Consider the following 26,356-nt stretch of genomic DNA (forward strand, 5'->3'; position numbering starts at 1 on the left):
CTACAGAGCGTGTAATTTTTTCTTGTAATTTTAGATTGGAATGATATAAGTAACAATAGCGGGTATTCAGTTCAAATCTGCTATGTTATCAGATCTTCATCTCATCTCCCAATCTTTTTCTTTGTAAAAAATTTTTTCCTGCTTGTGATGAAAAATCCACTGACTATGCCGAATAAACCAAAAAAGGTGTTCATTTATTTTTCATTCGAAATTTTATGAAATATGCGGATTTTATCATTAACAATGATATTCTAGACAACTGGAACCAAGCAGAGCTCAAAAAGCAATGCTGAATCCGAGGAAGTGAGTATCCGCTCAAATTAGAGGTTGACATTTTAAATGGACTTGCTTTCTATCTAAAATAAATTAATTTTTGATTTTTTAAACAGAGTTTGAAAAAGGCTGCGCATGGACCCGCGCCGCCCACGACACAATTGTCCAAAATTAAGTTCAATCCAAATGCGCCAATTAGAAAAGAGAAGAGGCAAAACTCTTCTCGGTTCAACATCAGTAAAAACAGGGAACTTACCAAGCTTCCCAATATCATGGGTGAGTTGAAATCAAGAAAAAGCAAGATATGTTTTTGATATATTTTTTGTTAAGTATTTTATTTTTCAGAAGCTGCATCGGACGCTCGCGAGGATTTATTTATTCAGAAGCTGAGGCAGTGTTGCACCATATTTGATTTCGTGTTGGACCCATTGAGTGATTTGAAGTCGAAAGAAATTAAACGAGCAGTTCTGAATGAATTAGTAGAGTATGTTGCCCATAACAGGGACGTGATTACCGAGCCGATATACCCAGAAGCAATTAATATGTTTGCCGTGAATATGTTCAGGTGAGTTGGCAGTGATTCCCATTTTGCCTGAACGAAGTTAATTGGGGACAGTTGTGCTCAATGTGGGAGTGTAACTATTTATGGCAATGCCGTTGTTTTTGATTCAAATCAGACAAAGTTGGGACAAGTTGTTTTCTCGTTTTTGGGTTTCTAGATGAAATGGTTTTCGTTTTAGGTCTCTACCACCTGCATCTAGTCCCACAGGAGCCGAGTTTGACCCAGAGGAGGACGAGCCGGCTCTAGAGGCTGCCTGGCCACATCTCCAGATAGTTCACGAATTTTTTCTCCGGTTCTTGGAGTCTCCTGATTTTCAACCAAATATCGCTAAACGGTATATCGACCAGAAGTTTGTTCTGCAGGTAAGTCATCGTTATTTTAAGGCAATTTATGATCATTATGCTACGAATGATGTGGAAATTTGATTTTTCAGCTGATTGAGTTATTTGACAGCGAAGATCCTCGGGAAAGAGATTTTTTGAAGACTACGTTGCATAGAATCTATGGAAAATTTCTAGGTCTCAGAGCTTACATCCGCAAACAGATCAATAACGTCTTCTATAGGTCAGTGCTACGAGCCATTCAGCGAATAACAGCTAACTTTGATGCGAGGATGCGTGAGTATATAGTTTTGTTTCAGGTTTATTTACGAAACGGAAAAGCACAACGGAGTCGCTGAACTGCTCGAAATCCTCGGCAGGTTCGTCTGTTTGGAAAAGATATTTTCATGTTCCTCATTTTTGCATGCAATGGTAGATCCTCAAGCCGCTTGTAAGATTTTGGAGTCCTGCATTTCATGGTGCAAGTAGGAGAAGTTTCTTGAATATATCATTCGTTTCACGAAGAGCATTGTGTAAGCACAGTTTCTACAGGCTGCGCTTTTAAGATTGTCATTTAGTGTGCATTTCATGAGTATTTTAGTATATATCTTGTCTTGGTACTCAATATATCATCTGATAATATGAGGCTAGACTAGTTAATTGTTTGTACTTGCATCATTGTTAGGCAGTGTTTTACGCTTAGAACATTTGTTTTATCAGCATCATCAACGGATTCGCGCTGCCGCTGAAGGAGGAGCACAAGGTGTTTTTGCTGAAAGTGCTGCTGCCCCTGCACAAGGTGCGCTCTCTCGCAGTCTACCATCCACAGCTTGCTTACTGTGTGGTCCAGTTCCTCGAGAAGGACAAGGCACTCACTCACCCTGTCATTATGGGCCTCCTTAAATTCTGGCCCAAGGTCCACAGTCCCAAGGTGAGCCTTAATTCACTAACTCGATAATTTGAGCCTGGAGGTAAAGCGAATGCTTGGAACAAATGTCCGGGGTTCAAATTTTTGCAAATTGAAAATTTTTGTTTTGAAAAATTTAGTCACCGGATGCCCGTTTGTCATCATTTTCTGATTTTACTATAATTGAAATTTATTTTGGAGTCCTTCCTTTCATGGTGCAATTTTCTGCAACTTTAGCGATACATGTTGATGGAAAAATTTTTTCTGAAATTATTTTTTTTTCATTTTGCTAAAGGAAAGTAATGAATGGAGCTTGGCAAGTTACATTATTTCACTTGCGAGAGCAAGTGACTTGTAATCGGGAACTAGACTTTTCCCCCGTAAACAAAAGCTCAAATAAAATTTCTTGATTCATATGATGTAGTATTTAATTTTTTCATTTATGTAGGGAAAATTTTCTTTTTCGGAATTGTGGGTTTCGTCCTAATTTCTGTCGGCTGATTTTCCCTTTTTGTTCAAATGAAACTTTTATTATCTGGTACGCGTTTCAAGTAGTTCCTTTCTAAAGCTTGTTTTTTTTCATTTTTGATTCGAACATGCTGATAAAAACTTATGAAAATTTATGGGATTGGTTTTTCAAATTTTTTTGAACGATTTGGGAATTTTTAAGAGTAATGAATGTAGTGAAGTCTCTTATAAGAGTCTTGCTGATTTTGTTTTTTTTTCAGTAAAAGTCTTAAAAGTCTCTAATAACTGCAGATGTGCATTCATACATATTGATGCATTTATGAATGCACTTAGGTATATATGCTTTTTTGAGTTCAATTGAAATTCATCTGCTGAAAGTGACGTAAATAGCACTCTCCAAATTCGAACGTGGTAATGGCGCGAAAAAAACGTGAACGATTTCTAGTTTCGAAAGTGGAATTTAGTTTTTATATTTCCAGCGGAATAAAAACTTTACCTATTGATCCAGTTTTCATTAGTTGGGTTCATGGTATCAAAAAAAGCGTCAATCATAAATTGTTGTAGAAATTTTAAAAGCTTAAAGGGCATCTATTTTTTTCTTTGAAATTCGAAAGTTGAGATTTTCTCTAGAAAGTCAGTGTTTTTTTTATGTTTACTTGCGTTCATTTCTCTTCTCCAATCTTGGATTGGCTGTTTTTTTTTCAAGGACTATTGTGGGAGGAATTTTTGTGAGAGGAATTTCTGGCTAGTGCTCTGCTCATTTCTACTGTTTCTTATTGCTAGCTGTTTTTTTGTCGCGTTTTGGCTAGCGTTTGCGAAGCGTGGCCTCTGTGTTTAATTTTTGATTTGAACTCTTCCTGGGTGATTTAAACAGGTATTATGAAAATGTATGGGATTTGCTTTTTATGCTGGCCATTAGCAAGCGTTATCGAATCGGAATAAAGAGGTTTTTCGGGTTAACAATTAGGTCAACAAAATCAGTGAATCATATGTTCAGCATTCAATTCTGCAGCAAAAATGCTCAATTTCAATCGGGTACTAGTAACTTTGTTCACAGTATATTCAAAATTAGAAATGGTAAATTTAGGTCCAATTTAGAAGAAAATTCAATTTTCTCTGCGTCTTCGGCACACTTGGTCTGGAGGTAACAAATACGACTAGGAAAAGGCCTAATTTCGAATCTGATATCTTTTTTTTTTCAAACTCGAAATATTCGGTTGCAACAAATTGTTGGCTTTATCTGCTCATAGTTTGGCGATTTAAGTGATGTTTTGTCGGCGTAGTTACCACATCTTGCTTTTTTTAGCTAAGCAATATACGTTGTTAATCTAAGGGTTTTGATTTACTTCGGCAGTTTGTACTTTTTACTTTTTTGACTTCGTGTTTTTGTTTTTACTTTAATTTTCAGCCTTCGAAAATTTGTGTGGAAGGATTTTTTGACCCTTTTTTTGGAATTTTTTCGATAACTACACACACAAATTTGAGGTTTCGAGTTCAATCGGAAGCAAGGGTTGTGGGAAGATCCCCTGAATAAGCGGGTAAGCTCAATTTTCTTTGAAATTTATGGTACTCAGAAAGTTCATTAATGTGATTTTTTGACCGTTTTTTGAAACTTTGACAGGTCGAAAATTACTAGAATTGGTCGAAAATTTTGAAACTTTGACGAAAATTACTCTCCGAAATCACAGATTTTGGTTTCAATTGAAAGATCAGATTTTTGAAAGATCAGATCTTTTACGCTTTCGATTAGCAAGCATTTTTAAAAACTGTCCTCTTAAACCTCAGTTTTTGCTTCCAATAAAAAAGGTGAGAAGCTCCTTTGCATAAGCGAATACCTTCTTAATCTTTTGCCGAAAAAGTTTTTGGTTTTTGAAAAGACTTTTCTTTTTCACGGTTTTTTGGAAACTGATTTTTCTCGAAAACTACCCTGTGAGTTCTCAGCTTGATAGTACAATCGAACAAAAACGATTATGGGCTTCTTCACTGCATCAGCTGGTACGCCCTATTTCTTATAGAAAAAACTATCACACTCTGAAAAGTCAAATTTGATTATTTTTGTGTCCGTCTTTTGGAATCTTTGATTTCAAAAACTACCCCAGCACATTTGAGATTAAGGATTGAATCGAATAAAGCGGTTGTGAAATTTTTTAATTTAAAAGTGTCGACTCTTTTATTTATAAAGGAAAAGATGTTCTGTGCCCATTCTGAAGGTTTCGCTGTTTTCCTATTTTTTTTTGCAAAATTATTGACTGCTCGAAAACTACCCCGACAAAGCTGAGATTTAGAGTTCAATCGAAAAGACAGGGTATGATATTTTTTTCGCTATAAGTGGCTTCGCACAATTAAATGACTAGGATGAGTGAAAAGACCCTGACTTTACCTAATTTCATTTTGAGTTCATGTGTAAGAAACTGTAATAGGTATTTCGCCTACATTTGTGGCTAATCACTTATCTTAGTAAAGAAACACCTAAGGTTTTGGGTTTTGAAAATAACGCATTTCATCTTGCTTCAGTAAAACGTATTCTAAAAAATATCAAAGAGTTACCTGCAGCTTTTACTGGGCCCCTAGTTTTAACTATAATTGAAGCTTGTTCTGTAGTTTAATTTACTTAAACTAATTTAAGTTTTTCAAAATGGGTTCGGCTTATCTTTTTCGGCTTACTCAGCTGATGTTGCGTACTTTCAAGGGCGAATTTTCAAATATTTTTGCCCGTATGAAGAGGGATGGATCTATTGAATTAGGCTTCTAAAATTTTATAGCTTGAAATGGTTTTTTTTTACTAGTTTTTGCCTCCGCTTCGCCTCTGTTTGAAATCCAAAAGTTGAAGAAAAATCCAATTTAGCCCATTTCTTATTTTTTTTGCCACGAAGAAATAGTGAGTTTTGTCGAATAGACATGTTACTAAATACAAATGTCATAATTACACTGGCGAGCTTAGTATTGAATTACGAATCTACATTTTTTCCTACTCGCTTAAAATACAATTATTGTAATTAAACTTGCGAGCGTTGTGTTGTATTACGAATCAACATTTTTGAACGAGGGTCGAACCAAGTTTTTTTCGCCGAAGTTGCCGCTCGATCACTGATTTTCGTTGTTTGTTAAGACTGTTTATGAACATCATCCGAGACAAAAGTATGAATTTTCTGTAGATATTTGGATTTTTCAAAATTTTTTTTTTTTTAGCGTAAAGAAAAGACTACCTGTTTCTCAATATTTTCTAAAGTAACGGTTTAATTGTATCACAAGTGTTGCAAAGCTCCGCTTCGCCTCTGTGTTTAATTTGCTTCGTTTTTTTCTCTTAAACTATTTTTGGCCTAGCTGAGTTCAGTTTTATGAGTCATTGACGTAGTCATGAAAGGTGATATATATTTTTTTCAGGAATCAAATTTGATATTTCGCGGTTTGAGTTTTGATTTATTTTTAAGCTCATTTCATTTTTCTTGAATAAAGAAAGGCAAACTCCACTATCGAACAGCAAAATTAAAGGTCATAAAATGTGATTGGCTTCCTAGTTCGAAAGTGGAATTTAATTTTCAGACTTACCAGCGAAATATAAAATTGAACTGTTGATCTAATTTTCTCAAACTGGGCCAGATTCATCAAAAGTATCAACCATAATTTGTTCTTGAAGTTCAAAGAGCTTTAAGGCCATATAATTTTCCTTTGAAATTCGAAAGTTGAAGTTTTGAAAAAAAACAGTCAGTTTTTGCCTCTGTTACCTTGCGTTCACGAATCTTTTCCAATTGTATAGTGGCTCTGTTTTATTTTATTAGTTTAGTTGCCTCGCAATACGTTGTTTGAAGAACAGAAATATATTATCACGAATTTGTTCTCGGGGATAGAGGTATAAAATAGAGGAGTTTGAAAACTTTTTGAGCCGATGAATGTAGTAAGACTCTTGTATAGGTCGCGGTGATTTTTATCTGTAAAAGTATAAGATTTGTTCAGGCTATAATTAGTTTTTTTTGCGATTTGACATTTCATTAAGAGTCATGAATGTAGTGAATACTCCTAAATGGGTTTTGGTTAGTTTTTTTTATGTAGGAAAAAGTATTTTTAAAGCTTTGTTTCTGCTTCTTTAGTGTTGTCCGTTGCTAATTACCCTTGTAATAAGCAAGGATATTGCAATCGGGTACTAGAATTTTTTTGGAAATAACTTTGTTCACTGAATGGTCAAATTTAGATATGGTAAATTTAGATGCACTTCATAGTAAAGTCAAATTCATTTGTGTATTTGGCACTCATGGTCTGGAGGTTACGAATATGCCTGGGATGGCGAAGATCCTGGCTTCAAATTCGACAGGAACTTGTTTTTTTCTTCAACCGAGAAATATTCCGTTTCAAATTCCGTTTCATTGTTTGTCTGCTTATGTTTTGTCGGCTTAGTTGCCACATCCTAGAATTGTTTTTTTTGCTGTGTGCAAGTTACATTGAAATTATTTGTAGTTTTTTTATTTACTTCTGCTGTTTGTAACTTTTTTCTAATTTTTTTTTGTTTTGTTTCTTTTTGCTCAAAAACTTTTTTCTGTCCAAATAATTTCGGCTTAAGTTTCATCGGCTTTTGACCTAATTTTGATTCGTTTAAAAGGAAGCAAACTTCATGCTTCCCTCTAGATTGCACAAAGTTGATAAAAATTTTAGTTTGTCATACCAGTCATACCATTTTTTCGGCTTTGTTTTTTTCTTTTCCTTTTTTCCGCATAATATTTTTCCGCCTTTAATAAATCGTCTTAATGGTCTCATATTGCGTCTTCTGACGAGCGAGAAAAATTTGTATGTGCGTGTGTGTGTTTTGAGGGTGGACAGGACTTTTTATTAGTCGAAGTTTTTTAAATTTTGTTTTGACTTTTCTTATGTTTTCGGATTAATAGATTTCTGGCTATAGTATTTTGTCTTATTAGCCTCATATTATTTCACTTTACGATTTAAAAATTTTTTTTTGTGTTTTGAGGGTGAGCGGCACTTAATATTTTTGTTTTATCGGCTTAAAGGGTTTCTGCCAAGGTTTTTTGGGCTTTTTGTACCATTTGGTAAATTTTCTTCGGAATCGAATTTCTTATTCTATTATCCTTGCTGGTTTTAGTTCAAAAAGTTCTGAAATTTTTGTTTCGAAAAATTTTTGACCTAAATTTTTAGATTTTTTGTTTCATTTTATCGAAAACATTTTTTCAAAAGCTGAGATTTTGAGATCAATCGAAAGAACGAATTCTGTCAAGCTCTCTTGCACTAACGGCGACGCCCAATTTTTTTACACAAAAAGTTATGGCCCTCAGAAAAATCAAGTTTTCGGTTTTCTGAACGTTTTTTGGAACTTTTTGACATTTCTCAAACTACCCCCCAAATCTGAGATATTGGCTTCAAATGAGAGAAAAAGTCCTGAAAAGCTACCCTGTTTCAACGGCTATGTCCAATTTTTTTTTAAATGAAAAATTATGGGCCTAGGAAAAGACAAATTTTTGAATTTTTACAGTTTTTTGAAACTTTCCTCAAATACTACTATCTGAGATTTTGGATTCAATGAATAGAGCAGGTTGTGTGAAGCCCCTCCTAACGAGCGGTTAATCTCTAGTTTTTCTTTACAAAAAGTTATGGCCGATAGAAAAATCAAAATTTTAATTTATGATTTTTCAACTACTTTCCCAAATATGAGATTTTGGATTCAATTTTTTAAATGGTTCATGAAAAATTCCGCAGAATAAACGGTGACGTCTAAATTTTCTACCAAAAAAAGTATGGGCATCAGAAACCTGAGTATTTCAATTTCTTGTGCGTTTTTGAAAATTTTGACTTCTAACTACTCAGTCGAATCTGATATCAACGGTTTTATCGAGGCAACAGCTTGTGGGAAGCCTCTGTGTATAAGCGTCTACGCATTAAAATTTGTCTAAAATTTTTATGTTTACAGGAAATTTCCAAAGTCGCAAAAAGTTTAACTCTTATTTTGTTAGAAACAACTAAGGTTTTGGGTGAAGTCCATTTTTTGTAATTATCTTTTTCATCCCGTATCAAAACAACAAAATCAAATTATCTGCCTGGGTTCCTAGATTCATTTTTACTCAAAACCCACTGTACCGATTTTCCAAGAATGGTATCAGTGGAAAGACCGCCTACTCTCCTGTATGTCTGCATAATCCGCTAGTCTATTTCGAATACTACAGACTGCAGTAACTGTCTGTAGTCTTCGAAATAGTCTATGATGGGAGTATTTGACCCATATTTTTGGTTGTATTTCGTTTTTTTTAAAAACTACCCTACCGAATCAGAACTAATGATTTCAATTGATAGAACTGGTTGTGGAAAGCCTCCCTGCATCAGAGGCCACGCCCAAATTTTTGTCTCAATAAGTTATGACACTCAGAAAAGTCGATTTTTTTACTGTCCTAATTTCTGTCGGCTGATGTTCCGTTTTTTTTTCTTGTGAAATTTATTTTATCCGATACGCTCTCCAAGCAGTTTTTGCCAAAGATTAGGTTGTTTTGGCCCTCGGATTAGCTAAACATTTGATTTTTGACCGGTTTTTGAATCTTTGACTTTTCTCGAAAACTACCCTCTTAAATCTAAGATTATGTATGCTCAATTGAAATAAAGGGTGTTGGGAAGCTCCTTTTTACACTAAAAGTTACGGCCATCGGAAATATCAAAATTTTAATTTGTTTGACCGTTTGAAGTTTTTCGAAGTTTCTCGACAGCTAACCTCCTGAAATTTGAGACTTTAGTTTCAATCGAATTATAAGGTTGTGTGAAGCTCCACTGCATAAGCGACTGAGTCCAATTTTTGTGCTCTTCAAAAAAGTAAAAGTTTTGAGTCTTTGAACCTTTTTGAATTTTTTTTGAGTTTTATCGAAAACTATCTTGCCAATTTTCAGCTTGAGTGTTCATTGGAGCACCTGATTTTGGATTTCTGGTAGAGAAGCTCCTCTTTTCTACAAAAAAAGGTATCGTCCTCGGAAAACTCATTTTGTTATTATTCGACTGTTTTGTGAAAGTTTTCTTGAAAACTACTTTCCCAAATCAGAGTTTAGTTTCAATCGAAAACGCAAGTTGTGTTAAACTCCCCTTAAAAAACGGCTACGCCTAAATGTTTTACACTAAAAGCTATTGCCCTAAAAGCTATTTACACTAAAAGCTAAAGTCACATTTTTGATATTTTTTGACAGTTATTTGAAACTATTTGACTTGTCTTGAAAACTGCCATGCCAAATCTGAGTTTTTGAGTTCAATCCACAAATAGGCCGTGGGAAGCTACCCTGGATAAGCGGTTACGCCCACATGTTCTGACACAAAAATTTACGGAGATGAAGGGTTCAATCGAAAGAACTGGTTGAGAGATTTAATTTCCTAGGGAAAATTCCAATATCTCAAAAATTTTCACACTTCTCACTTACTTTAGTAGAGAAAAAAATAAGGATTTAGGCAAGTTTCAATTTTTGAAACTAAGAATTTCGTGGCACATCAGTATAAAAAAGTCAAAAAAAATCAAACACGTACCTCCACCTTAAACTGGGCGACTAATTATCTGTTATCGTGTTAATGAGACGTACAAAAAATTCGGTTCTCATAGGTTTTCAATTTTTTCTCCGATGTTCTCTGTTTTTTGTGTGTTTATGTTGTATCGCAAGTGGTGCTAAGCTCCGCTTCGCCTCTGTATAAATATTTTTCACGCTCAATTTTGATTTTCGAGGTTTGGTTTTTGATTTCTGTTCAAGTTATATCTGCTGTTAAATGGAAGGCAATCTCCACGATCAAACAGCAAAGTTGTAAAGGTCAAGAAAAACATGAGCTATATCTAGTTTCGAAAGAAGAATTTAATTTACAGATTTCCCAGCGGAATAAAAATTTTATTTTTGATCCACTTTTCTCAAGTTGGGTTGTTTTTTTTTAATCAAAAAGTTTCATAAATTGTTTTTGAAATTGAAGGAGCTCTAAGGCCATATAATTTAGACTCGATGAACTTAGTTCGGACTTTTATATAGGTCGTGATAATTTTTTTCTCAGGAAAAGTCTTGAAATTTGTTCAGGCTTAAAATTAGATTTGCGCAGTTTGACTTTTGATTTCTTCTTTTTAAGCTGAGTATATTCCCATTGTAAACAGGAAGGCAAATTACTAAATCAAACAGTAAAATGTAAAGGCCACGAAAAATGTGATCGTTTTCTAATTTCGGAAGTGGAATTTAGTTATCAGATTATCCAGCGAAATAAAGTTTTTTCGTATTAATCCAGTTTTCTCAAATGTAGTTAAATTTTTCAAAAATGTTTCAATCATTAAATGTTTTTGGGAATTCAAAGAGCTTTAAGGCCATCAGTTTTTTTTCTTTGAAATCGAAAATTGAGAATTTTTTGAAAAACAAGTCAGTTTGTTTTCTGTTTGTTTGACTTCCTTTCAACTATCTGTTGACTATGTTGGGAAATTTTCTTGACATTTTTTCGGCTCACGGTAGTTTATTTAAGTGTCGTGTGCTTGGTTACCACATAGTGAATTTTGTTTGAGTACTTACTTAACTCTGGAAATGGTGTTTCTCGACATGTTTTTTGTCAAATTGAACTTCGCTCGAGGCTAAAGTAAAAAACTCCTTTTTTGCCATTTCTTCAATTCTTGTTTGGATTTTTCCCGTATAAGCAGCGATGCCCCAAAAGTTGTGGCCTTAGGAAAAGTGCAATTTATGGCCTTAAAAAAGTGCAATTTATGGCCTTTGGAAAAGTGCAATTTTTTGGAAAGTGCTTTTCTCGAAAACTACCCTGCCAAATCTAAGGTTGAGGGTTCAATCGAAAAACACCGTTGTTTGGACATTCCCCACAAAAGCGGTCTATCCCTCTTTTAGTAGAGAAACAACAATGGTTTTGGGAAAAGTGCAATTTTGAAAGTTACCCATTTTCTCTCGCCCTGAACATATTCTAAAAAATATCAAAGGGGTATCTGCAGTTTAGCTGGGTCACTAGTAATTTTTTCAGTCAATGGGATTCGTATTTTTTTTTGGCTAGCTGTCGTGCTGTTTAAGAGTTTTCTGACAAGTGTTTCGAATATCGTTTGCACCTTATAACCTGTGCTTTGTACTGTTTAAACACAGCCTGTACTATATTCCTGTGGCTTTAATTGTTTTGTTAAGTTATTTGTTCGCCTTTTCATGTTGAAGTGTGCTTTAAGATTACAAAATGTGTTAGTGTTGGATGGTTTGTTGTTCTCTTGTTATTTATAACTATTTACTCAGCTAGCGTATATTTTATATTTTGTATCCCAAGGGGTGCGGAGTGAAGCTTCTGCTGGCCTCGCCTCTCTGTAGTTGTTTTGTGAAGATTGTTTCACTCTTGCCTAATGGCTGTTGTTCTGTTGCAGGAGGTCATGTTTCTGAATGAGTTGGAGGAGATATTGGATGCTATTAAGCCGGAGCAGTTCCAGGATGTGATGGTGCCTCTGTTCAAACAGCTGGCCAAGTGCGTCGCCAGTCCCCACTTCCAGGTCAGAAACACACACACACATAGAAATGTCACACACATGTTTATAGACGAGTAAATGTTCCAAGTATCTTACTGAACCTCTACGTGCCTACATTGCATTCACAATCAGAAGATGAAATTCTGAATCACATGATAGTGTGTGCTGCGCCGCCTATGTAATATGTAAATGTTATGAAATTGTCTTTAATGGCCATGTTAATGATGATGATGATGATGATGAGATGCACATATATGTTGCTAGTCTGTTCCTCGATGCATGACTTGAGGAAGTTGTTTCAATGTAATAGTAGCGATGATGGTGTGAAAGATTCAGTTGGACTGCTTCGTTTGGGTAGTATTTGCGAGGCGGGGCCGCTTTGTGTGATGCCGTATGTGTGTTTGTGTAGGTGGCGGAGCGAACCCTGTACTTCTTCAACAACGAGGTCATAGTCGGTCTGATGCAGCAGAACACTGCAGTCATCATGCCCATCCTGTTCCCCGCCCTCTACAAGCACTCGAAGACACATTGGAACAAGACGATCCACTCCCTCATCTACAATGGACTGAAGTTGCTGATGGATATGGACCAGAAGTTGTTCGATGACTGTGTGCACCAGTACAAGGCAGACAGACAGAAGGAGAAGGAACTGGCCCACAATAGACAGAATGTGTGGCTCCGGATCAAAGACTGTGCCGACAAGAACCCCAACGTAAGAACCTCCCCTTACCCCACCCTTAATTATTAATGTCATGCTAACTAGCAGATATATGAGTATCAGAAAGCAAGCATAGCAATTATAGCAAGCAAGCAGTAGTTTGTGGCTCTTACCTCTTAAGTTGAGAGCAGCAATCCGGGATTTTTTCATCTGACTTTTTTTGTATCTATTAAGAAAAAGATATAATTACTTGAAACACGCCCATAACTTATTTCGCAAGGTTAGCCAGTGGCTGTGCAAGTTGTACCGAATATTTTGATTTTGCTGTAAATCCAATATAACTAATGGAGGTTTTAAGTGAGTTACAGTGAAAATAAGTAATTAGGCCGAGTGTTTTTTCAGAGAATTGTATTTTTTTTTCTAAATTCATAATGTTTGCTAACTAAAAACAAAACCGCGGTCTCCAAGTGCAAATGGCGCGAGGAAATGGTTTCATGGCAAAAAATCTCTTGAGTTTAAGATACCAATCCCAAAGATGAACCAAGTGAACAATCTCCCCCTAAATCATAGTAGGAGGTAGATTGTGCATTTGGTTTAAAAAAATTTTCAGCCGATCGGATTTGATCATAATACATTCAGGCCTTACGGATTGAGTTTGCCCTTTAGTTTTAAGGAGGAGATTATTCACTTCGTCTATTTAGGGGGGATGTTTTTCACATGAGCCCAAAAGATTCCGCGTGGCACAATTGCCTTCGCTAAAAAAATCAAGCCATTTAATTTAAAAACTGTAAAAGGAATATACCATACGTGTTTCTGAAAATAAGCTTGACATGTTGTCGTTTGTTTAATCCCTCATCTCCGGTGGAGATAAAGGTTTATTTGTGGCTGCTTTGTCTAGGACACAGACCAGTGTCGTTGGCCCCGACGGGATATTTAGGAAATACCACATTTGTGGGTTACTTGAAAAACGCTTTGACACTGTAGTTCGTCTAAATGGGTCTCTCGTTATATTGTGCTGTGATGAGGTCAGCATTCTACGGCATGCTTATTGTTTCTGGGAAGACGTTAAGCTCTCCCGCTGCATCGTGCTATGTGAGCTGAAGAAATTCAGCTACAGGGAGGTGTCACGCCAGAGACTGAGGAATTCTAAATCTGTTGGTCTGCCTCGACGGTTAATTAAGTGATTGACATCAAAAGGGTTATGTCTACAATTTTCACAGCCATAAGGGATTTCATGGTCCAACCTACTCCTGTAATTAGTCAGCAATAGAGATTATCCTTGTGGCAGCTTAGCAAGTTTGCACCTGACTTCTCGATTGAGTCAGTTTTCACTAACGCCTATTTCAGATGGAATTGAGTTTAGTAATTTTTAGGAAGGTGACGATTATCAGCGAGTCATTTGGTTTCACTTGCAGCTTATTTCAGTTATTAGCGCTGAAGCTGGGTGACCATTTTGGTGCCGCCTAGTTCATTACACTACGGTTGATGGCCTTTGAAGATATCGATAAGGTCTTTTTGTGGATACCCATTTAGTGCTGGTTAGTTTTTTTCCGCACATTTTTTCTTGATGAGCTCGGTAACAGATGTTTTGCGTGTGCGCTCCGAAGTTGAGCTTTTCAAATGTGACAGGATTTTAGAGTTTTTTCATGTTTGTTAGGCGATAACACCCAATCTCAACCTTAGTTTGAAAATTTATCACCTTGAGATAAATTATGATGTCTGTATATGAGCCATGTTTGTAGTTGTGCCATATGCGTTCATGGGGGGTGTGTAGTATCGATGCATTAGGCCCAGATGTGAGACGTGTAATATCGTCTGCTGAGGTGACTGTTTTAATGGTGTCACATATACAGGTTGAAGAGAAGCGGTGAGAGAACATCAGTTTGTGGGGTTCCTTGTTTCACTTAACGATTGCTTGATACCTGATCTCTAAACTCGATGTATGTGAAGCGGCCTTGTAGGAATGAGAGCAGCCATCGTTTTGCGTTGTTAGTCAGAGAAGTACTCTTTATGTCATTATGAAGATTTTGGTGGTTAACCTTATCGAATACGGCGGTAACATCTTAAGTGACCAGAAGCGTTCTCTGATAGGGTTTCGTTTTGTAATGGCCCTCAGTTTTGTTTTTGATACAATTTAAGGCCGTTCTGTTGACCGTGTTTTTCTGAAGCCATGCTGATGATTAGTGTTTCTTTGCTTCTAAATTTTCGATATCGCAGGTGAGTTTTATGATGATGGGGACGTGATTCGAGCCAAGTGTTAGTTCAGTGGGACTATGTTCAGATCTGGCTTTACAAGTGTGGTGTCCCGTGAGCTTGAACAGGTGTCGATGACCCGGGTTGCAAGATTTTCATTTAGAAATATGAAGTCTGATTCTCCAATTTCGCTTGCAAGTTTATCCACTCTTTGGCCTGGGTTTATACGAGAGTACCAGAGTTTATTGCATGCAAAGTAAAAGCATATGTAGCTGCTTTATTGGTGGCAAGTGTTAGTAAGTTTTGAAGGCCCGTGGCGCAGATGCGAGTTCGTCTGCTTCACAGTCTTCTGATTGCAGGTTCGAATCCGCAAATTTTAATTTCATGGCTTATTTTGACCTTTTCTCTTAATATATAATTTAGACTTGCGATTAGCAATCGTTATCAAATCGGAATGTAGACTTTTTTCGGGTTAACAAGTAGTTTAAGAAAATCAGTTGAATCACTTGACATGCTCTTCGCCTGACATGCTCCTCAGCTGACATCACTCAGATTCATGAAAATTCAATTTAATCTACCAGCTGGATAATAGTTACGTTAAATTTTTTTCTATAATTATTATTTTTTGGCTCAACTGGTCTGCTCAAAGATTGTCGGCCTTGTTTCACCTCCGTAAGTTTTGTTCAATTGCTAATTTGAATTTCAAATGCTTGCATGGCATTTTGCCTAGAATTCCGGTTTTTTATTATTCTAGATGCTTTGGAAATTTAAATGCTTTTTGCAAAAATGTCTTAGATTTTTTTCTGGAAAACTTTACGGATTTTCAAGAAAGGAGTATCCTTAGAAAGACTGCCTACATTCTTGTGCGCCGGTATACTCCATTGGTCTTTTTTTTTGCTTTCGCTTTTGTCTACAGCCTTCAAAAAAGTCTGGGGGAATATTTGACCGATATGTTTGATGAACACAGCAAATCCGAGCGATTTTTTTGTAGTTGTAAGTGTTGTTGATTTACTTAAACGCTTTCAAAAAATTTCTATAGCCCATTTTTATGACATTTGTTTTTATCTCAATGTGCATCTACCCAAGTATGATTGGCTTGTTTAAATTTTGCGTGAATGTCATTTACACGCAGGCGATTGTGTTCAAAACTTGTTTTTTACCCTAGCGATAGCCAGGGTGTTGCAATTGAGTACTAGACTTTTTCCCCCTAAACAACTCTGTCCACAGGACTCATATCTAGTATACATCTGGACTCATCTCTAGAGGAACCTTCTGAGCGTTCGCGGTCCTTTTCAATTTCTCAGCATTCACGTCCCATTTAGCCTAGAGGTAACAAATTTGCCTGGAAGGGCAAAGGTCCTTGGTTCGAATCGAACCGGGACCTTTTTTCAAAGCGAGAAATATTCCGTTTCAAAAAAAAGTTATCGGCTTATTATTTGTCTGCTTATGTTTTGTCGGCCTAGTTGCAACATCGTATAATTGTTATCTCTTGCTATGCGCAATTTTCATTGTAGTTGCTGTTACTGTTTTGAATTACTTCTGCTGTTTGTAATTTCTTGACTTGTATGTTTTAGTTTTTTTCTGTCCAAATGATTTCGGCTTATATTCTATTGGCTTAGTGGCATAATTTTGAGTCGTTTCAAGTAAAACGTAGTTTATATGCTCACATCTGGATCGCGATTTTTGCTAAGAGAATTATAGTTCAAGTTTTGCCTGGAGACAGTTTTTCTCGGCATTTTTTTTTCTTTTCCGTTTTTCGCCTTTATTGGTTTCGGCCTGTATTTACACAAGCAATGAGTGTGTTATAGTTTGAGCTATCTTTTTTTTCCAACCCAAGTCGCAAATACTGTTGTGACGCAAATATTGTTGCAATAAATTGTGTTCATTTTGATCAGTAACCAAATATTAAGTACAGCCAATCTAAGAATTTTAACATAAACTATTATTTTTCCGACTTTCGTAACGAAAGTAACGGAATATTTGTGCTCGGGGTGCTTTTTTTCAGACAAATTTCGACTTTTTAACTAGCCATTTCTGACATGATTTTTAAATTATCATTCAAAAAGTATTGTTGCCCTAAGCTGAATTTTGGAAAGGTGTTTCACCTGTGATTATTTTTCGTAAAATTATGGGGTTTGAAATTTGCCATTTTGGCCAATTTGGGACAATAAACGCGCGATATATTTCGCGCTATTAACGCGTAAGCGGAGATTTAATCCGTCATAGAAATCAACCGATTTGGTTGAAGGAAGCTTATTTACCATAATTTATTTGTTACTAGGTGCGAAATATATCACTTTGTACTTAAAATGGCGTGTGGGGGATGATTTTCACAAAAAATGTCAAATTAAAGAAAATTTTCATTTTATTTTTATTACTCAAGTTTTTTCATATTATTACTGCTCCATAGACTGCATTTAAATTGAGGCATGTTAGCTGGTTTTTTTCAAATTGACTGGTACTGCTAATGCGTCATAATTGGCGTGCGTCACTTAAGAAATTTTGTAGACTCAAAGTTTTACTCATTCAGTTTTTCCCAGTAGCATTATCGGTCGGTCATATTTTTGCATGTGTATGCGAAGTACAACTTCGCCTCTGTGTATATCGGTATAATGGCCACACATTGCGTCTGTCAACCAGCGAAAAAAAAAATTGTGTGCCTGTGTGTTTTGAGGTTGAGGGGGACTTAATCATTTTTTATTAGTCTCGAAATTTTTGATTCTATTTTCGGCTTTTGAAAATATATCTGTTTATTTGCCTCATGTTTCGTCGTTTGAAGAGCCAAATCTTTTTAACTGCTTTTGTGCTCTTGAAGGGGTGTGAAAAACGGGCGTTCTAGGTTTTGTAGCTTAAAAGTTTTAACAGCAATTTTTTCGGGTCATTTGGCGTCTACCCAAATGTTGTTTGCTCATTCAATTACCGTTTGATTAATGTTGTTTTTCAATACTTATTTCTTTTTGGCAATTGTGTTTCTCAGTGTTTTTCTTCAAAATTAATTACCTTCGAGACAATCATAAAATTCGATATTTTTGCTTTTTTCATTTTTTCGAATATTCATTTTTTATAATTTTTTGCTGTCGTTCTATTTTTGACGCATCGCAAGTGGTGCGAATCACTGCTTCGCTTCTGTTTTTTTTCGATGATATATAAGAATGATTCTGAGAAATCTAAGTAACCATTTTAAGCACTCCTTAATAAAATTAGAAAAATAAAAACAAGAAAAATTGTAATTTTTTGGGTCCAAACTTGAGGTTTTTTTTTAAATATAGTTATGCGACCGGCTGTCTTTAATAAGTTTGCAACTAGCAAGCTTTAACAAATCGAAATAGATTTTTTTGCGGGTTGACAATTTGCTTAACAAAATCACTGAAACATTTGATTCGATTATGGGTTATGGCTCGATACTGGCCAGGAGCAGATTTTTGATAATTTTTTTTTCCTGGGAGATTTCAATTATCGGAATTTTTTTCAGCTTATTTTTTGTCAGCTTCCTTCCACATCGTGCTATTTTCTTTGGCTGATACGAGTTTAGCTGGAAATGAAATACCTTTTGATTCATCTTGTATTTTGATATTTGTGACGTGTGATTTTTCTAGAGTAATGAACGTAGTGAAGACTCTTATATAGGTCTTGCTGATTTTTTTTAAATTTGTTCACGCTCAATTAGATTTTTCGCGATTTGACATGTGATTTATTTTTAAGTTCAGTGCATTTCTATTGTTAAAAGAAAGGCAAACTGCACTAGCGAAAAGCAAAAAAATATATAAATGTCACGAAAAACGTGATCGACTTCTAATTTCGGATCCAGTTTTCTCCAATTGGGTTAATTTTAACAAAAAAGTGTCCATCATAAATTGTTCCACAAATTCAAAGAGCTTTAAGGCCATTTAACTTTTTATTCGAAATTCAAAATGTGAAGATTTTCGAAAAATAAAGTCTTTTTTTTTTTTCAGTTTCCTTGCGTTCATTACTCTTTTCCAACTGTCAGTTAGCTATGTTGTATAATTTCTTCTTTTTCACGTTTTTTCTCTAAAGTGTTTCAGGAGGGTGTAAATCGAATTGTGAAATTTAAAAGCCCAAAATGTTTTGTTTTCGGCTCAGTGATTGTCTATCCAAATTTTGTCGGCTTTTTCGCGCTCGATTAGTTTTTCTGAATGGTAATATTACGCTGTCGATTGTGTTTGTTAGAATATGTCCCTGAAATTGAACATATTTGAGACTATATCTTTAAAAACTTCATTAATTAGTTTTTTCGACATGCTGCCCTCCACCCCATTTTCTACGTTTGGGTTGCATCGCAAGTGGGGCGAAGCATTCCTTTATTCACATTCCTTTATCGCATCCCTTTATTTTATATAGAAGCGTAAGGGCTTCTATATCATATTTCACTCGACGTTATCTGGTGTTTTTAATGCGTGACTAGTCTGCTAACCTAGAAAGCCTGCTATGCCAAAGTTGCTTCCATCTCTGGGGGTGGTCGGAACAAAAAGAGATGAAGAACAGGATCCTCAAAGTTATAGCTTGTGTAATAGTATAACTTTCTTTTTTTCCAACCTAAGTCGCAAATATTGTTGCGATGCAATTGTTGCGACAACAAAATGTGTTCATTTTGACCAATTACCAGCTTTTAAGGACAGCTATTACTAAGGATATTAACACAGACTATTATATTACAAATAGCACTTTAGCTTCAAGGTATCATGGATCTTTAGCGTAGAGGTAGGAAAGGAGACCCGCAACAGAATAAGAGGTAAGAGGGTTCGAACATGGGCAGGGTCGGGTGTATTTTATAGTTTTTTTCGCATATTAGCTAAAATGCGTCCACTCTATAGAATGAGGCATGTTAGTTGGTAAATTTCGTTTTTTTTTCAAATTGACTGGTACTGCTAACGCGTCATAATTGGCTTGCGTCCATTAGTAATTATGTTGACTCGTAATTGGCGTGCGTCTCAAGAAATTTTCTAGACTAAGTTTTACTCATTCTGTTGTTCCCAGTAGCGCTATCGTCCATATTTTTGCTTGTGTATGCGAAGTGCAACTTGGCCTCTGTGTCGATAGTTGATAATGGACTGATATGTGGGACAATTGTGTTCCTTTGTATTGGTCTTTCGTTTGTTTTGTTAGGCTAAGTTGGTGCAACAGCACTTCGACGGGGGCGCGGGAGACGTGACGCTGGTGCTGAACACTCTACAGGCCAGTGCGGGCGACGAGGACCCGGAAACAGACCCGGATGCCCTGCCGACCCCAGATGAACTGCACTCGACTATACCTGTCCAAGCAGCACAGGCACCCACAGCTGCTGCACAAGCACCCGTGGTAAGAACACCTGGCCGAAAACAGATTCTAGTTACTTAATTCAGTAACACGCATTTTATCTTGATCAATATTGAATGATCTATGTAAAGGTTCGATAATGTAGTTTTATTGAAAGCAGTGAATTCTATTTTTTTAGCAGATCACGAGTTTTTTTATTAGGAATTCAAAATAATACTCTCGAATCAAAAACTTTTGGAGTAGTTTATTTAACGCTTGCGAAAGCAATTGTCTTGTAATCAGGAACTAGACTTTTTTCCGTAAAATTTTTTTCCGTGAGTACTCTTAGTGGTCTTGGTGTTTTCTGTTTGACTTCTGTTCACATTAAATTTTGATTTTTTAACGGTTTTAATTTTGACTTTTTTCAATCTGTTTATTTGCATTGTGAACAGGAAGGCAAATTCCTCTATCGAACTGACAGCAAAAATGATAAGGTCACGAATTTGACTGACTTCTAGTTTCGAAAATGGAATGCAAGTATCAGATTACCCAGCGAAATAAAAGTTTTGCCTTTTCATCCAATTTTTTCTAAATGGGTTAGTTTCATTTAAAAAAAATTGTTCAAAATTCAAAGAGCTTTAAGGGCATATATTTTTTCTTCAAAATTCAAGAAAAAGAATGAATAGTTATTCGCGCTCAATTTTGTGTATTTCCAGTTATGATTTCTTTATAAGAGTGATTGGACGCAGTGAAGTTTCTTACATAGGTCATGATGATTTTTTCTAAATTTTCATATACACAACAAATAGTTTATGAAATTCAAAGAGCTTTAAGGGCATATATTTTTCTTTAAAATTCAAGACAAAGACTGAAAATTTGGTCGCGCTCAATGTTGTGTTTGAGTTATTATTCTTGGTAAGAGTGAATCAACGCAGTGAGTATTCTTACATAGGTTTTAAAAGGGAGGCAAAGTCCACTATCGAACAGCAAAAGTGTAAAGATCTCAAAAAAACTTCTTTTGCTCGTCAAATGACACAATAATAGGTCACTAAGCCGATATAAGAGAGCTGGATATAAGAGAGCCGATTTTAAAAAAAGGCCGAAACGTATTTAGTTTTAAAAAAAGAAAAGTAAGAAAAGACAAAAAAAGTTTAAGACTAACAAGTTGTTATCAATTCCCTCTTCAGCCTCAAAACACAGATACTCACACACAAAATTTTTTTCACTCGTCGAAAGACGCAATATAAGGCCGAAACCTATCAAGCCGAAAAAAAGGCGGAAAAAAGTTGTTGTCATGAAAAACTTGAACTACAATTCTATATGAAGGTTTTAAGATTTTTGTAAAATCCAGAACTTAGGAAAAGATTTATTTTCACAGTCAAATGTATATTATCGCTGTTCGACTTTTGATTTCTGTTTAAGCTTACTTGATTTTCTGTGTTAAAAGAAAGGCAAACAATTCACCCAGCGAAATAAAAAATTTTGGTTTGTTTCCGGTTTTTGTCAAATTGGTTTAATATCATATGAAGAGACAAAAATGATCTCTTTATGAAATTCAAAGAGCGAGCTTTAATGGCATATTTTTTTTCTCAGAAAAAGACTGAAAAGTTGATCGCGCTCAGTTTATGCATTTTAAGTTTGAGTTAAAACTTCTCTAAAAGAGTGAATGAACACAGTGTAGATTCTAACATAGGTCTTAATGATTTTTTTCAGGAAAAGATTTCATTTCAAGTTAATTTGTCGCTGTTCGACTTTTGATTTCTGTTCATTTTCACTTTACTTCCTTTCTTAACATTGTTACATTGAACAGCAAAAGTGTAAAGATCACGAATTAATTTTTAAATATTAATTACCCAGCGAAACAAATTTCGCATTTTAATCCACATTTCTCAAATTGGATTAATTCTATAAAAAGGCTTTAAATTGTTTATGAAAATCAAAGAGCTTCAAGGGCACATATGTTTTCTTCAAAATTATAGAAAAAGAGTGAAAAATTGTTGGCGCTGAATTTTATGTATTGTAGGTTTGAGTTATGCATTCTTTATAAGAGTGAGTGAACGCAATGAAGGTTCCTACTAAGGTTGTCATGATTTTTCGCAGAAAAAGATTTAATATAAGACTCAGTTAAATTGTTTTGGTTCTCTTTTAATTTCTGTTTAAGTTCACTTCATTTCCTCTGTTGAAAGGAAGGCAAATGTTACTATCGAATAGCAAAAGTGTAAAGGTCGCGAAAAACGTGATCGACTTCTAATTTCGAAAGTGGTCTCAATCTTTCAGGTTCCCCAGCGGAATAAACGATAACCTATTGTTGCGGTTTTTTCTAAATTGAGGTAATTGTATCAAAAAAGTTAATCTTAATTTGTTCTTGAAACTCAAAGAGCTCTAAGTGTTCACGTTTTCGAAACTAAGTGTTCTTTTTTGTTTCCTTGCGTTCATTGACTTTTTCCAACTGTCTGTTGGCTATGTTTTGGAAAAAAAAATACATGTATTCACTTTTCATAAGTTCAATAAATTGAAACTAAGTGGATGGAATATTATGTTGGTCTTACATTTAATCGAATATTCTTGTGATATATATCAAGTCTAATGTGACGTCAACAAAAATCCTTTTCCAGTTGGACATACATTAAAACATGTTTTGAAATGCATTACTTCCGAACGGCACTTACAAAGCTATTATTGACTGGTTATGCGTTTTTTGTCTGTTTTGCAAATAGATTGCGAAATTGAGAGGTCAATTTTTCATGAAATTTTCCGACGATCTACATGTTGCTGTTTTACGTAATATTGTAATATGAATAAGAATGAGAGCGCCCTATGTTGTTTATGTTTTTATTATCTCTTATCCCCTCAAGTAAGGGCGGGTCTAGGATTTTCTCGAGTTGTGGGGGATTTTAGATGGACCAAATTGATTTTCCGACCTCTCATAGAAAAAAACTTTTAAGAAGCTATTTTATTTTGACGATATTCGTATTTACTCGATGTTTGTATAAGTTACACTTTATTGGATACCATAGGCGTGGAAGGGGGAGGGGGAGGGGGAGAATGGGATGCGATGTGATTTATAGTATGTGGTGTTTGTGTGTGATCAGGCTAAGGCGACAGTTGCGGCGCCGGTGGTGACAGGGGACGGGACTAGTGCTGCTGCGGTGATGCGGAGAAAGAGTGAACTGCCTCAGGACATCTACACGCAGAAGGCACTCGAGTCACACAAGAGCCACGACGCACCAGGCCTCAAAACCAACCCAGAGAGCAATGCATAGACGGGGCCGAGGGGTTTGGGGGGGGGGGGGGTTAGAAGAGAAGATAAGAGAAGAGAAGCAAATCAAATCATAGAACACAACAACCACTACCCCCTACTCCCTCCTTACGTCTCAAAACAGATACGATAACAGAAACTGAGTGTAAAGCAAAGGAGAAAAAAATAAAATCAGTTCAGTAATAACCTGGTCGAATTAGTAAAATTGAAAATAAACAAACTGAATTATCAGTAGCATTTAAATCTCAATATACTATATCTCAGTCTCCTTGCCCCTCCCCCTCCCCCCTCCCACACACACAATAGATTTTTGTCAGTTATTGCTGTGCATGCTAGACAAAACCAGCTGAAAAAACAATTTGAGAACGTTGAGAGTCTTTTTCATTGGAACCCGGAGTAAATTTTGGAGACTCAGAAAGCAGTTACGTTTAGCTTTTTGCTTGAACCTCAACTGTGCCCTGCTCCCAACTGAATCATAGAGACGTTTCCTCGAAACACTCTTCCTCCTCCTCCTCGTCCTCAGTTTGAATTATATCGAATAAATTAATCGTCTCCTCGGCAGAAAAAGAGAGCAAAATCGCACCCATTGTTATTGCCATTGGCGCCATGCTGTATGATTTAATCGTTGACTGTTTCTGTTCGAGTAGTTTTCAGTACATGTCTAGTTTGTTCTACATTCAAATCAACTCATTTCAACTCAACCAATACAACATGTTACCTTCCCTTTCCACAAGCATCGATGAAGTAATGCATAATTCGATATTTTCAATTGATTTAAAGTCCGAGTGGATGAGTAAATTCAGGCTGTTATTGGTGCAAATATCCCTGCCCAGTATTTAATAAGGCCCCGTCCGAGAAAAAAAAACAAGTGCTAAATTATTTTATGTAGAGCATTCATATACCCCTCGTCCAACTATCTCCGTGAAAAAGATGAAAAATCTATCATTTAGTCACCCAAATGAGAAAAACTTCGAATAGACTGCATAACACTGTACAGATTTATGCTCCAAGTGAACAAATAAAATGAGCTGTTGTGAAATGTTTAAAAATGTCTTGTAGTTGTTGCACCATGAAAGTAAACAATCAATGAGCTACATTGTGTCGGTGTGCAATCTCAAAAAGCGATAATCCTTTCACACTAGTATATTAATAAATTAGGAGACTCAATAATTTAAACGGGTTGTTCTCTTTGACCTTTAACAGTTAACTTCATCTGAGTGGTTCATAACTGGTCAACGAGTGGCTACTGACAGTGTCCCCTTTTACCCATTGGCCAACTGGGCAACAAATATGTTTACTCAGTCATTGAATGGAAAATGTTGCATATTTTAACAGTCACCCAATTCTGAAAGCATTACATATTTTTATAATTCAAACAAATAATTAACAGTCTTATTTACAACTTTTTGGCTTTGAATTGCTTCCAGAATTGAAAATTCCCCATCCATGTTTTCCATAAGAATGCTAAAAGATGTCAGAAGTGAACTTTATAGCTGCTGCTGCTGCTGTTAACGATGAAGATGATTTCAAGTTTGGTATAGTATTATTTCGCTCCTCTTCTCTCTAAGCCATCACACAATTCGAGTTTTATTAATGATGAGAGTAAAGAATTTAATTCATTTTTCATTTAACTCAATCAAGCCAAGCATTCAAGTGCGCAGCAGAATCAGGCTGCCTGTTGGCCTCCTCTTAATCAAAAGGGTTTTTCATTCGGTGAATACGCCAACTTGGTGTTCTCCTACGGCATCAACTCAAACCATGTTCTCTGTTTGAAGCGTACATTTTACAACAGGAATTGAGAAGATACTTGTTTTATATAAAAAAAGCACTTGCCAAATTGCCCCAGATAATGGCAAAATGATGAACATGTTTGCACTATAAAAATGAGGGAAACAAAAACCGAGCATCTGTGACGACTTGCTGACACCAACGACATTCAGCTTATAAGTAGTCACTTTTGTTTGGGATGAGCTCGCGGATGAAATCTGCCGGAGAATTCCCTAGTAGTTGTTTAAATATCCCCCGCATTAGTATTTGACATAAAGGTAGCTCACGAAACTAAATAAACGGAAACCATGAATAAAAGTAAGATAAAAAGGCAGCTTATATCATTGAACCCTCCTTCCTAGCGTGATCTTTCTTTTCCCAACTGCGATGCTTGCAGGAATTGTTGTCTTTGAATAGCTTCCATATCCGATCAGATGCCTGGTATTTACTAAAACAGAATGGGCTGACTATTGTAGACAGCAATGCGAAGGGTTCACTCAAAAAAAGGCACAACTAATAAAAGTCGGCGTGAGACTTGAAATTTGAAGTCAGAATTGTCCAGGGAAGAGGCCGAAATGTTGTTCACGCGAAACTAGTTCACTTGCAACTTCCACAAGGTTTTTAATGCTCAAATTTGATTTTGTTTGCGGTTTTCTTGTCAAGTTTAATTCGAAATCATTTGACAAAAAAGACAAAGGCTTTTGCAATTGGAGGAGTCATCTCGAGGAATCAACTGGAAGAATCAACTAGATGCGTCAACTAAATGAGCCCTTGAGTCGACAAATCGTAACAGTAGACAATTCATAACAGTAAATTAAGCGGGGAACACTCATTCACGTGCAGTATTCCTCTCATGTCGAATTTAGCGTATTCTACTTGCCAATGCCTTGGTACGAATTGTCGCCTGTTACCAATTGTGGCCGTACCAGTTGAACCGACAACATGATTAAAACTAATCAGAGGAGCAGTAGAAGAACATTGAAGACATCGCTTATGAACAGCATCGTGTCCAACTCTTGCTGGAGCTTCGCCGCAACTCACTATGATGGCAGCTTCAGTCTTTCTCTTAATTCTCCCTCTTTATGCTTCTACTGTTCCTCTTTCGAGCACTGCACAACCCACAATAGTGATCGAATGCACGCATGATAAAGAAGAGACTACAACTTGCAGCTCAAAGCCAAACCCCCACCCCCAGCAATTTTCAATCTTCACCGCATATGTTGACGGCATCAAGTCATGAAAGAGGAATTCAACCTCCAA

The 26,356-nt window shown here is 36.0% G+C and overlaps 2 protein-coding genes across 2 annotated transcripts in view; both read left to right on the plus strand.

Moving 5' to 3' along the window:
* Window positions 1-26,356, plus strand: part of LOC134840728 (uncharacterized) — a 486,809-nt gene that overhangs the window by 7,401 nt on the left and 453,052 nt on the right. The window lies entirely within an intron of this gene.
* LOC134840731 (serine/threonine-protein phosphatase 2A 56 kDa regulatory subunit gamma isoform-like) lies at window positions 38-24,965 on the plus strand. Its single transcript, XM_063856741.1, has 12 exons — window positions 38-186; window positions 256-303; window positions 390-549; window positions 619-838; window positions 1,014-1,197; window positions 1,269-1,399; window positions 1,476-1,535; window positions 1,876-2,086; window positions 11,868-11,990; window positions 12,376-12,678; window positions 19,942-20,133; window positions 23,163-24,965. The coding sequence occupies exons 1-12, from the start codon at window positions 148-150 to the stop codon at window positions 23,331-23,333; spliced, it is 1,842 nt and encodes a 613-aa protein (XP_063712811.1). The 5' UTR covers window positions 38-147; the 3' UTR covers window positions 23,334-24,965.

This window comes from Symsagittifera roscoffensis, chromosome 2, assembly GCF_963678635.1.
Source record: "Symsagittifera roscoffensis chromosome 2, txSymRosc1.1, whole genome shotgun sequence".
Lineage (NCBI taxonomy): Eukaryota > Metazoa > Xenacoelomorpha > Acoela > Convolutidae > Symsagittifera > Symsagittifera roscoffensis.

What these genes read in the sequence shown, in the direction of transcription:
- LOC134840731 (XM_063856741.1), top strand. Translation starts at nt 148, where the DNA reads ATGAAAAATCCACTGACTATGCCGAATAAACCAAAAAAG. An exon ending in TTTGCCGTGAATATGTTCAG is followed by an intron (nt 839 to 1,013) that starts GTGAGTTGGCAG and finishes TTTTCGTTTTAG; the next exon opens with GTCTCTACCACCTGCATCTA. An exon ending in CTGCTGCACAAGCACCCGTG is followed by an intron (nt 20,134 to 23,162) that starts GTAAGAACACCT and finishes GTGTGTGATCAG; the next exon opens with GCTAAGGCGACAGTTGCGGC.